Here is a 15,000-nt window from a genome sequence, read left to right as displayed (position 1 = left end):
GACGGGACTCGTGTGCGCATCATGGGCATGGACCGGCGGCGGAGAGCCTCGCTCGCGCTCTCGCTGAACTTCCTCGCGCTGATCCTCGCCATATGCGCGCTGACCACCAGCTACTGGTGCGACGGACACCGGAAAGTTGTCAAGCCCTTCTGCACCGGACCGGCGACCGTGAAGCAGGCGCACTGCATCCGGTACAACAGCTCGAACCTCACCGACAGCCGGCTGGTGCAGTACATCTGGGAGACCGGGGAGGATAAGTTTGTTCTGAGGAAGTTCCACACCGGGATCTGGTTCTCCTGCGAGCAGAACGTCGACCTGGTCGGTAAGGACGCGGCTCTCCTCCTCATCACAGAGTCATTATGCACGGCGTGTTTTTTACCCTTTTTAAGAGGGAAACATCTGACCAGGAGATGACCAGCGGGTTCTGACTCTGACACCATTGCTGTGGGTCTTGGGAACACAAATGCTGCTGAATAATGCGTATTTATTTAATCATCATTTTTGTATGAGCTCTGCCTTAATTTAATAATAGTTAGTCAACTGCGCACATTTCTGAACTCCATAACTTGGACAGTCATTAGACCCTGGACCACAAAATAAGGGTCAGTGATTTGAAACTGAGATTTATTTTTTTATGATGAATATTTGAAAATCTGGAATCTGAGGGTGCAAAAAAATCTAAATATTGAGTAAATCTCCTTTAAAGTGGTCCAAATGAAGTCCTTAGCAATGCATCGACTCTTCACGACCAATCGCTTATTGTACCCCCAAGTTGTAAGTCGCTTTGGATAAAAGCGTCTGCTAAATGCATAAATGTAAATGCATATCACAACTAATAATGCATTTATGATATATTTACAGTAGAAATATCTTGATCTTAATATCCTGATGATTTTAGGCATAAAAGAAAAATTGATAATTTTGACCTATATGATGTATTGTTGGCTATTGGCACCGATATATCCGTGAGATTATGATTTATGCATTGTGAGAAGCACTATATTGAATTTTTTTATTAGTGATATGGTTTGAACAAAAAAAAAGCATGATTTGTCATTTGCATTAGCTATGGATTACAGTATATTTATAGATTATTATGCTGGACAGTGTCTGATCACTGTAAATCCCAGTGAGAGTGTTTTGGACACTTATTAGGGACACTTGCTTACTGTGGCGGCACAGATTCAACAAACATCTGGAAATATTCCTCAGAGATTTTTCTCCATATTGACCTGAAATCTCCGGTTCCAGCTCATCCCAGATCTGCCCTACTGCACTGAGTTTGAGTTTAGTGAACTCATGAGACTCGGCTGTGGTGTTCAAATGATGCTCAACTGGTACTGAAAGGCCCAAAGTGTGCCAAGAAAATACAGTTGCACCACAGAGGCAGGATGATCCATGCTTTCAGGCAGAAATCCAGACTCATCAGATGTCCAGGGTCCGTTCCTCAAACCTCGCTTAACACATCTGAGATGATCTGACAGATCCCAGATCTCATGATAACTGATCTCTGGCTAATTTGGTTCTTCAAACGAATTTGCGGAATGGATTAAAATATCTGAGATTACTGCGCGTTCCTGTGTTCCCTGAAGAGGGCACGATCAGCAGGGCAGCGATTGGCTGGCGTCAAGACAACGTAATGACATCATATAATAAAAAAAAAACACCTGCCCCCCCCCCCCAATTTCTGGACCTTTATAAGGAAACAGCCAAACGACCAAACATAAATGATTTAAAACATGAGTCATAATTATTTATATTCACAATTTTTTTTGTAATTTCTAATTTCAATGTTGTAATTAGCAATTCATTTAATCGTTTATTTAATTGTTTAATTATTTTACCTCTTATCAGACGAGCGTGATCATCTCTGAGCTCAGCCATAACTTCGGGCAAGTGAGGTCAAAATACGAGCGTGGTCATAGATATATCGATCGTAGATGCCTCATTCTACTGATCCGTGCAGGCGCTAATGAAGCATTCAATTCAATTCAATTCAATTCAAATTTATTTGTATAGCGCTTTTCACAATACACATTGTTTCAAAGCAGCTTCACAGAAAGTGCATTTCATAAATGTACATTGAAAAATGTTAGAAAGAGAATGTTAAAGAAAAATGTTAGGATAAGTTAATCAATCATGTATTATTTTAGGCCATAACAACGCTGGCGTCGAGTCGTCTCATCACAGGCGCATCTGAAGTCTCCATCAGAGGCTGGATACAAACTGGAGCTGACGAACTAGTTGCCTCAGGACTAGTGTCCCGAGATAACAACAGAAAAGCAGATGGGAAATAATTAGCATAGCTGCTGTTCAGAATATTAATGCTGTTGGTGCGATTTAACTGTAGTATAAAACGTATTTATAATGTGAATGCTTGGCTAAAGAGATGCGTCTTTAATCTAGTTTTAAACTGGGACAGCGAGTCTGAACCTCGAACCTCAGGAAGACTATTCCAGAGTTTAGGAGCTAAATGTGAAAATGTCCTCCCTCCTTTAGTGGACTTGGATATCCTAGGAATGACCAGAAGCCTCGAGTTTAGTGATCTTAAAGAGCGCGATGGATTGTAGGGCGATAGAAGATCCGTTAAATACACTGGAGCTAAACCATTTAGGGCTTTATAGGTTAGTAGCAATACTTTGTAATTGATACGGAACTTCACAGGTAACCAGTGTAGAGATGATAAAATTGGTGTTATATGATCATATTTTCTTGACCTAGTAAGAACTCTAGCAGCTGCGTTTTGGACTAACTGTAGTTTGTTTATTGATGATGCAGGACAACCAGCTAATAAAGCATTACAGGTAATCTAGTCTCGAGGTCATGAATGCATGAACTAACTTTTCTGCATCAGAAATAGATAGCATGTTACGTAGCTTAGCAATGTTTCTAAGGTGGAAAAATGCCGTTCTTGTAACATATGAAATATGACTTTCGAAAGACAAGTTGCGGTCTAATATAACACCCAGGTCTCTTACTGTAGTGGATAAAGTGACAGGACATCCTTCCAAGGTAAAATTGTATTGTGAGAGGTTTTGTGGGCAGTTTTTTGGACCAATAAGTAATACCTCTGTTTTATCTGAATTTAATAGCAGAAAATTACACGTCATCCAGTGTTTAATATCATCAACACACGCTGTCAGTTTAGATAATTTAGCGTTTTCATCTGGTCGTGATGAAATATATAATTGAGTGTCATCAGCATAACAGTGGAAATTAATTCCATGTTTTCTTATAATATTACCAAGTGGCAGCATATATATTGAGAATAGCAGAGGGCCTAGCACGGATCCTTGCGGCACCCCATAGTCTACTGATGTTATCTTTGATTTTTCCCCATTTAGACAGACAAAATGGTAGCGGTCTGATAAATACGATCTAAACCAGTTTAATGCCTGTCCCTGAACACCAGTGTAATTTTGAAGTCGATCTAAGAGTATTTTATGATCTATAGTATCAAACGCAGCACTAAGATCGAGTAGAACTAGTATTGAGATACAGCCTTGGTCAGAAGCTAGAAGTAAATCATTTGTGATTTTAACGAGTGCGGTTTCTGTGCTATGATGCGGCCTGAATCCTGATTGAAATTTTTCATAGATATCATTTTCTTGCAAGAAAGAGCACAATTGAGCGGACACAACTTTTTCTAGTATTTTAGACATAAATGGAAGATTTGAAATTGGTCTGTAATTTGCTAGGTTATTATGATCTAATTGTGGCTTCTTAATGAGAGGTTTTATGACTGCAAACTTGAATATTCTTGGAACATGACCTAAAGATAAAGACGAGTTAATAATATTGAGAAGAGGCTCTTCCACTACAGGTAACAACTCTTTCAGTAGTTTAGTGGGTATTGGATCTAATAAACATGTTGTTGGTTTAGATGCAATGATAAGTTTATTTAGCTCTTCCTGTCCTATGGTTGTAAAGCGGTGTAGTAGTTCTTGAGGGGCGATAATTGCGGTTGAATCATAAGACATCATTAATGATTGTACATTTACAATTTTGTTTCTGATGCTTTCTATTTTGTCAGCGAAGAAGTTCATAAAATCATTACTACTAAACTGTGACGGAATATTTTGCTCAGGCGATGCTTGTTTATTTGTTAGTCTAGCCACAGTGTTAAATAAAAACCTTGGATTATTTTGGTTATTTTCTATTAGTTTGCGGAGATGCTCAGCCCTGGCTGCTTTTAGGGCCTTTTTATAACGTGACATACTTTCTTTCCATGCGATTCTAAAGACCTCTAAATTAGTTTGTTTCCATTTACGCTCTAAGTTACGAGTTTTTAGGCATCTACGTATACGTATAAATCTACGTATAAATCTATGACCATGCTCGTATTTTGACCTCACTTAGCGGAAGTTATGGCTGATCTCAGAGATGATCACATGTTCAACTCCACACACACCAGATCACATGTTCAACTCCACACACACCAGATCACATGTTCAACTCCACACACACCAGATCACATGTTCAACTCCACACACACCAGATCACATGTTCAACTCCACACACACCAGATCACATGTTCAACTCCACACACACCAGATCACATGTTCAGCTCCACACACACCAGATCACATGTTCAGCTCCACACACACCAGATCACATGTTCAGCTCCACACACACCAGATCACATGTTCAACTCCACACACACCAGATCACATGTTCAACTCCACACACACCAGAGGTGTGTTCGACATCGGCTGCGGCTGGAATCAACTGATCGGCGAGAGTAGCCGCGTGCAGGCGGGGAGGAGCTGCAAACACAGACGTGAAGTCGGACACTTTCTGCTTCTCGCGGTGACGCTCGCGCTGTGTTTGCACACTTTATCAGCTGAAGTGAAATAAATGCAATATTTGGCAATACACAGATGTTTCAGAGACATTATTGTCATGTAATACTTTATGCACTGCTTAATACAGCGTGTGTTTTTACAAGAATAAAGTTCAACATATAAGCCTACACTATCAATGAAGTGGGGTCTATGTTTTTAATCAGTTATATTTTGATAAACATGACAATATAACAGCGCGACTACATGAAAGGAGGTTTTACTGTTATAAAAAACAGATTTGTGCGCATTAGTGGAGCTGAAGGTTTTAGAATAAACACGAAAACACGTGATCGCTGTCATGCGGTGAATCTGGCCAAACGTGGAACGGCTGTGTCGTCATCAGAGCCCGTGCAGCCTCATGCAGTCGCTCTCGAGAAACTGCACCGGCTGTAATCGCCGGCTGCTCTCGAATCGCTCTCGCGGCACTTTGTTGACATACGTCACTGTCACGTGGCGTCGGCGCTGCCTCAAGTCGGACAAAATTTCTAACCGGCATGCACTGCTTCAAGTCAGCCGCCGATCGGTCTGCGCATCGCTGGGTGAAGTCGAACAAGCCTATTATCACATGTTCAACTCCACACACACCAGATCACATGTTCAACTCCACACACACCAGATCACATGTTCAACTCCACACACACCAGATCACATGTTCAGCTCCACACACACCAGATCACATGTTCAACTCCACACACACCAGATCACATGTTCAGCTCCACACACACCAGATCACATGTTCAGCTCCACACACACCAGATCACATGTTCAGCTCCACACACACCAGATCACATGATCAACTCCACACACACCAGATCACATGTTCAGCTCCACACACACCAGATCACATGTTCAACTCCACACACACCAGATCACATGTTCAACTCCACACACACCAGATCACATGTTCAGCTCCACACACACCAGATCACATGTTCAACTCCACACACACCAGATCACATGTTCAGCTCCACACACACCAGATCACATGTTCAGCTCCACACACACCAGATCACATGTTCAGCTCCACACACACCAGATCACATGATCAACTCCACACACACCAGATCACATGTTCAGCTCCACACACACCAGATCACATGTTCAACTCCACACACACCAGTAACATGTTCAGCTCCACACACACCAGATCACATGTTCAACTCCACACACACCAGATTACATGTTCAACTCCACACACACCAGATCACATGTTCAACTCCACACACACCAGATCACATGTTCAACTCCACACACACACACACACACAGATCACATGTTCAGCTCCACACACACCAGATCACATGTTCAGCTCCACACACACCAGATCACATGTTCAGCTCCACACACACACAGATCACATGTTCAGCTCCACACACACCAGATCACATGTTCAACTCCACACACACCAGTAACATGTTCAGCTCCACACACACCAGATCACATGTTCAACTCCACACACACCAGATCACATGATCAACTCCACACACACCAGATCACATGTTCAGCTCCACACACACCAGATCACATGTTCAACTCCACACACACCAGATCACATGTTCAGCTCCACACACACACCAGATCACATGTTCAACTCCACACACACCAGATCACATGTTCAGCTCCACACACACCAGATCACATGATCAACTCCACACACACCAGATCACATGTTCAGCTCCACACACACCAGATCACATGTTCAACTCCACACACACCAGTAACATGTTCAGCTCCACACACACCAGATCACATGTTCAACTCCACACACACCAGATTACATGTTCAACTCCACACACACCAGATCACATGTTCAACTCCACACACACCAGATCACATGTTCAACTCCACACACACACCAGATCACATGTTCAACTCCACACACACCAGATCACATGTTCAACTCCACACACACCAGATCACATGTTCAACTCCACACACACCAGATCACATGTTCAGCTCCACACACACCAGACGACATGTTCAACTCCACACACACCAGATCACATGTTCAACTCCACACACACCAGATCACATGTTCAGCTCCACACACACCAGATCACATGTTCAACTCCACACACACCAGTAACATGTTCAGCTCCACACACACCAGATCACATGTTCAACTCCACACACACCAGATTACATGTTCAACTCCACACACACCAGATCACAAGTTCAACTCCACACACACCAGATCACATGTTCAACTCCACACACACACCAGATCACATGTTCAACTCCACACACACCAGATCACATGTTCAACTCCACACACACCAGATCACATGTTCAACTCCACACACACCAGATCACATGTTCAGCTCCACACACACCAGACGACATGTTCAACTCCACACACACCAGATCACATGTTCAACTCCACACACACCAGATCACATGTTCAGCTCCACACACACCAGACGACATGTTCAACGCCACACACACCAGATCACATGTTCAACTCCACACACACCAGATCACATGTTCAACTCCACAAACACCAGATCACATGTTCAACTCCACACACACCAGATCACATGTTCAACTCCACACACACACCAGATCACATGTTCAACTCCACACACACCAGATCACATGTTCAACTCCACACACACCAGATCACATGTTCAGCTCCACACACACCAGATCACATGTTCAACTCCACACACACCAGATCACATGTTCAGCTCCACACACACCAGATCACATGTTCAACTCCACACACACCAGTAACATGTTCAGCTCCACACACACCAGATCACATGTTCAACTCCACACACACCAGATTACATGTTCAACTCCACACACACCAGATCACATGTTCAACTCCACACACACCAGATCACATGTTCAACTCCACACACACACCAGATCACATGTTCAACTCCACAAACACCAGATCACATGTTCAACTCCACACACACCAGATCACATGTTCAACTCCACACACACCAGATCACATGTTCAACTCCACACACACCAGATCACATGTTCAGCTCCACACACACCAGACGACATGTTCAACTCCACACACACCAGATCACATGTTCAACTCCACACACACCAGATCACATGTTCAGCTCCACACACACCAGACGACATGTTCAACGCCACACACACCAGATCACATGTTCAACTCCACACACACCAGATCACATGTTCAACTCCACAAACACCAGATCACATGTTCAACTCCACACACACCAGATCACATGTTCAACTCCACACACACACCAGATCACATGTTCAACTCCACACACACCAGATCACATGTTCAACTCCACACACACCAGATCACATGTTCAGCTCCACACACACCAGATCACATGTTCAACTCCACACACACCAGATCACATGTTCAACTCCACACACACCAGATCACATGTTCAACTCCACACACACCAGATCACATGTTCAACTCCACACACACCAGATCACATGCTCAACTCCACACACACCAGATCACATGTTCAACTCCACACACACCAGATCACATGTTCAACTCCACACACACACCAGATCACATGTTCAACTCCACACACACCAGATCACATGTTCAACTCCACACACACCAGATCACATGTTCACCTCCACACACACCAGATCACATGTTCACCTCCACACACACCAGATCACATGTTCAACTCCACACACACCAGATCACATGTTCAACTCCACACACACCAGATCACATGTTCAGCTCCACACACACCAGATCACATGTTCAACTCCATCCACACCAGATCACATGTTCAACTCCACACACACCAGATCACATGTTCAGCTCCACACACACCAGATCACATGATCAACTCCACACACACCAGATCACATGTTCAGCTCCACACACACCAGATCACATGTTCAACTCCACACACACCAGTAACATGTTCAGCTCCACACACACCAGATCACATGTTCAACTCCACACACACCAGATTACATGTTCAACTCCACACACACCAGATCACATGTTCAACTCCACACACACCAGATCACATGTTCAACTCCACACACACACCAGATCACATGTTCAACTCCACACACACCAGATCACATGTTCAACTCCACACACACCAGATCACATGTTCAACTCCACACACACCAGATCACATGTTCAGCTCCACACACACCAGACGACATGTTCAACTCCACACACACCAGATCACATGTTCAACTCCACACACACCAGATCACATGTTCAGCTCCACACACACCAGACGACATGTTCAACGCCACACACACCAGATCACATGTTCAACTCCACACACACCAGATCACATGTTCAACTCCACAAACACCAGATCACATGTTCAACTCCACACACACCAGATCACATGTTCAACTCCACACACACACCAGATCACATGTTCAACTCCACACACACCAGATCACATGTTCAACTCCACACACACCAGATCACATGTTCAGCTCCACACACACCATATCACATGTTCAACTCCACACACACCAGATCACATGTTCAGCTCCACACACACCAGATCACATGTTCAACTCCACACACACCAGTAACATGTTCAGCTCCACACACACCAGATCACATGTTCAACTCCACACACACCAGATTACATGTTCAACTCCACACACACCAGATCACATGTTCAACTCCACACACACCAGATCACATGTTCAACTCCACACACACACCAGATCACATGTTCAACTCCACAAACACCAGATCACATGTTCAACTCCACACACACCAGATCACATGTTCAACTCCACACACACCAGATCACATGTTCAACTCCACACACACCAGATCACATGTTCAGCTCCACACACACCAGACGACATGTTCAACTCCACACACACCAGATCACATGTTCAGCTCCACACACACCAGACGACATGTTCAACGCCACACACACCAGATCACATGTTCAACTCCACACACACCAGATCACATGTTCAACTCCACAAACACCAGATCACATGTTCAACTCCACACACACCAGATCACATGTTCAACTCCACACACACACCAGATCACATGTTCAACTCCACACACACCAGATCACATGTTCAACTCCACACACACCAGATCACATGTTCAGCTCCACACACACCAGATCACATGTTCAACTCCACACACACCAGATCACATGTTCAACTCCACACACACCAGATCACATGTTCAACTCCACACACACCAGATCACATGTTCAACTCCACACACACCAGATCACATGCTCAACTCCACACACACCAGATCACATGTTCAACTCCACACACACCAGATCACATGTTCAACTCCACACACACACCAGATCACATGTTCAACTCCACACACACCAGATCACATGTTCAACTCCACACACACCAGATCACATGTTCACCTCCACACACACCAGATCACATGTTCACCTCCACACACACCAGATCACATGTTCAACTCCACACACACCAGATCACATGTTCAGCTCCACACACACCAGATCACAAGGTGTGTTCGACATCGGCTGCGTCTGGATGCACCTGATCGGCGAGAGTAGCCGCGTGCAGGCGGGGAGGAGCTGCAAACACAGACGTGAAGTCGGACACTTTCTGCTTCCCGCGGTGACGCTCGCGCTGTGTTTGCACACTTTATCAGCTGAAGTGAAACAAATGCAACATTTGGCAATACACAGATGTTTCAGAGACATTATTGTCATGTAATACTTTATGCACTGCTTAATACAGCGTGTGTTTTTACAAGAATAAAGTTCAACATATAAGCCTACACTATCAATGAAGTGGGGTCTATGTTTTTAATCAGTTATATTTTGATAAACATGACAATATAACATCGCGACTACATGAAAGGAGGTTTTACTGTTATAAAAAACAGATTTGTGCGCATTAGTGGAGCTGAAGGTTTTAGAATAAACACGAAACACACGTGATCGCTGTCATGCGGTGAATCTGGCCAATCGTGGAACGGCTGTGTCGTCATCAGAGCCCGTGCAGCCTCATGCAGTCGCTCTCGAGAAACTGCACCGGCTGTAATCGCCGGCTGCTCTCGAATCGCTCTCGCGGCACTTTGTTGACATACGTCACTGTCACGTGGCGTCGGCGCTGCCTCAAGTCGGACAAAATTTCTAACCGGCATGCACTGCTTCAAGTCAGCCGCCGATCGGTCTGCGCATCGCTGGGTGAAGTCGAACAAGCCTACATGTTCAACTCCATCCACACCAGATCACATGTTCAACTCCACACACACCAGATCACATGTTCAGCTCCACACACACCAGATCACATGTTCAACTCCATCCACACCACATCACATGTTCAACTCCACACACACCAGATCACATGTTCAGAGAGGAGCTCTCTTTATAAATAAACCACTGATTTGAGCTTTAAACTACTACATTATCGACTGAAAAAGTCTTAAAACTACGTTTTGTCACACATTAACAGTAGAATTTTAACAAAAAAGACGTGTAAACACAGCCCATGTCAGCCATTTCTCAACGAGACGAGCCGCTGGCAGAAGCTCCGCCCATGAGGAGAATCACGTCTGTTGTGAAGTGAATGTCACGTGCGAATGAAGCGAGTAAACTCAACATGTTCAAGCGTCCAACTTTGCGCGAATAGCACGATTTATTTGCGTCCAGTGTGAACGCCACATAACACAGAGGCTAAAGGCTGCAACCCCTAGTGTCAGTCACCTCTTGAGATCAGAGGAGTGAGGTTTACTCGCACAGCGACTACTAGCTGACCTCCGTTACACACACATCAATATTGTGTTTAATTCATGTATTTGCATTATTGTTAGGGTAGTTTTAGGGTCGGGGGGTGTAGGCGTTAATAAAACACAATCTGGTAAGTAGCACATTTATTTATTGTTATTTTATGGTGAGACTTTGCCTCACCTCCGACCGTTGCTGTACCCCTTCTAGCCACAGCTCTTCATCCGTGTGTTTCTGTGGCAGAATCACAGCGCCACACACTGGCCTGGCCTGTATACTACATCGCTTTGAGTCGGTTCAGTGGTTTTGTGTGTACGCAGATATTTATTGAGACGAGGGGGGAAAAAATAAGATGTGGCCTAAGTCATGTGTTCTCAGTTCTGTTCTCTCATTGGTTCATGGTCTTGATTGTTCACATGTGTGTCTTGTTTAGTCATTAGTCTCTGTTTATTTTAGCCATAGATATACATAATAAAGGCTAGATGTCTCGTCTGCACTGCTGGCTAATGGAGGTCGACGTCTGCCATCGTGTCACACTCAGCTCGCTCACTCATTGTGTTTTAATGGTGCGTGTACTTTTTAAATAACCATAACTTGCTCAATTGTCTACCGATTTTCAAACTGTTTGGTTTGTTATAAACGTCAGAGATGTAGTTATGACACTACATACTTATGAATAATTATTCATAATTGTTCAAGCATCCAGAATTATAGCCATAAAGCTGGCCTGTGACAAGATGGCCGCCAGAAAGCTGGCCTGTGACAAGATGGCCACCAGAAAGCTGGCCTGTGACAAGATGGCCGCCAGAAAGCTGGCCTGTGACAAGATGGCCGCCGGTGATGACGTTAGAGACTCCGCCCTAAGACATCTAGCCTTTATTATTTATGTCCATGATTTTAGCCCTCATGTTTGCCTTGTTCTCTTGTCGAGGATTGTTTCCTGTAACCACTGTTGGTGAGTTCTGTTTCAAGTCAAGGTCATGGTTTGTTTTGTATCTGTTCATGGTTTACTCCCTTTGGATTTATAATAAACTGCTCTTGCCTCAGCAATATTTGATGAAGTTTGCATTATTGATTCAACAATTTTCCTGTTTATTAATGTGAATCTGTATTGTATAAAGCACTTCGTTTTATTTATCGGTATTTTACATTATTTCTGAACGTTATAATACAATTTGACCCGGAAAATATACAAATATTTATATTTATGTTTAAAATATATCTCCTCTTCCTCTTTAAAATGAAAGAGGGAAGTCGCGCTGGTCTTTTCTTCTGTATATCGAGTGAATCGCTTCACAAACAAGAGCAAATGTAGGGGCGGGGCTTGATTGTGTCAGTGGGGAATTGATTGGATGGTGGTGGTTTGCTATTGGTGGATCTCATGTGAGTGACAGGTGGCCCCGCCCTCATCATCAGAGAAGAGATGAAGTTATTCTGAATAATGACGTGCACTGATAAATGAACACTGTAATAAACGAATTGTCCATTTGATGGTGACTTTAATCCTCTCTCTCTCTCTCTCTCTCTCTCTCTCTCTCTCTCTCGCTCTCTCTCTCTCTCTCTCTCTCTCCTCCTTCAGGTGAGAAATGCAGGAGCTTCATAAACGTCGCTCCTCCACATGAGAGAGGTATGTTCTGTCATTCTCAATTATGAATTCATATCCTGCATGATGTATTGAGCCGGCTGTCAGTCGGGTCGCTGATGAGAAGTTCTGGCGGTCCGGTCAGGTTTAATCAGGGCCGCACACCTGCCTCTCTCACTGCAGTGATAACTCATAACTCATATCGCTCATATCCCTGCAGATGATCCGTATGATCATAGCGTGTAGATTAGAATCTCTCAGTGTTATTGATGAGTAAGTCTGAGAGGACTTTCATTTCTGAGGCATATTTTGGGATTGTTTTATCATTATTTTGCATGCATTTTGAATGACCATTGTGTGTGAAATGTGTGTTTGCCTTATAAAGAATATGTGTTTTTAAAATAATAACTATTTTTTATGCCATGTTTTTTTCTGCATGTTGAAAGTTTTGTTGTTTAGTTTTTAAGAGATTATCCGTGAGGATGCATTAAATTAATCAAAAGTAAAAGTTCATAAGTTCTTACTAAAATAATCATAAATCCTCATATGAGAGTGATTAGTGAAGGGTCATGTGACTCTGAAGACTGGAATAATGATGAATTGATCAAAGGAATAAATTACACTTTACTATATATCCACATAGAGAACAGATGATTTAAATCTTAATAATATTTCATAATTTTTGACTATAAGTACAACCTCGTTAAGCAGAAGAGACTCTAATAAATAGAGGATATATAGGCCTGTATATACTGTATATTCACATAGAGAACAGCTGATCTACACTGGAATAATATTTCATAATTTGACTGTATTTACAGTACTGTATTTTTGCAGAAGAGACTCTCTCAGAAACATTAACTAATCTTAGCGACCGCACACTTCTGAACAGTGGTGTGTGTGTGTGTGTGTATAGTTATCTCCAAAAATATGAAATTCCAGGAAAAAACCTGTTATTATATTAAAAAATATTATTGATATGTTGGTCATGCTGCCCCAATTTTGTGCAATAAAATAATCCTCATTCTAAAGGCTCTAAAAGTGCCGGTTAAATATGATTTATGTAATGTTTTTATTCAGCAACAACGCATTAAACTGATCAGACGTGACAGTAAAGACATTTATAATGTTATAGAAGATTATATTTCATATAAACGCTGTTCTTCTGATCTTCAAAGACTCCTGAGGAATAACATGTATCACAGTGTATGAACTGATAATAATCATAAATGTGTGTTGAGCATCAGATCCTCATATGGGAATGATTTCTGAAGGATCATGTGACACTGAAGACTGTAGTAATGATCTTCATCTTCATCATCTTCATCATCTTCATCTTCATCATCATCACCTAAAGCGCTGAATGTTGAACATGTCCGCAGAACTCTCTGAAATGTGTCGATGTGTCTTCTTGCTTTCGAAGCTGAATTCTGCTGTTAAATCTCAGTGTGAAGTTTGTGGTGTATGAATATTTCATACGCTCGGCGTGATCGGGGGGGGCAGGCCGTCTAAACGAGCCCCAGTGTGTGTGTGTGAGTGTGTGTGTGTGAGTGTGACTGTGTGTGTGTGTGTGTGTGTGTGTGTGTGTGTGTGTGTGTGTGTGTGTGTGTGTGTGAGTGTGTGTGTGTGTGTGTGTGTGTGTGTGTGTGTGTGTGTGTGTGTGTGTGAGCGTGAGTGTGAGTGTGAGTGTGTGTGTGTGTGTGTGTGTGTGTGTGTGTGTGTGTGTGTGTGTGTGTGTGTGTGTGTGTGTGTGTGTGTGTGTGTGTGTGTCCATGTCCGTCATCAGCTGTTTTCCACCATAACCCCCCCCCCCCCCCCCCCCCTCTGCCTCCTCAGGTGTGCTGTGGCTCTGCATCGCGGCCGAGTGTCTGTATATCTC

The 15,000-nt window shown here is 43.3% G+C and overlaps 1 protein-coding gene across 1 annotated transcript in view; it reads left to right on the top strand.

The window, feature by feature from the left end:
* Nucleotides 1-21: 21 nt before the first annotated feature.
* The window catches only part of gsg1l2b (gsg1-like 2b), a gene marked incomplete at both ends in the record, with an annotated part of 34,891 nt that continues 19,912 nt past the window's right edge, over nt 22-15,000 (top strand). The window contains 3 exons of the mRNA XM_079845399.1: nt 22-322; nt 13,119-13,166; nt 14,958-15,000. The exon at nt 14,958-15,000 is cut by the window's right edge and continues 110 nt beyond it. Of these exons, the coding sequence (XP_079701525.1) occupies nt 22-322; nt 13,119-13,166; nt 14,958-15,000 (392 nt within the window). The remainder of the gene's footprint in view (nt 323-13,118; nt 13,167-14,957) is intronic.

This window comes from Gobio gobio (genome assembly GCF_949357685.1).
Source record: "Gobio gobio genome assembly, chromosome: 20".
NCBI classification, from domain to species: Eukaryota; Metazoa; Chordata; class Actinopteri; order Cypriniformes; family Gobionidae; genus Gobio; species Gobio gobio.
Note: the sequence above shows the minus strand (reverse complement) of the source record. Positions and strands in the feature narration are given on the sequence as shown.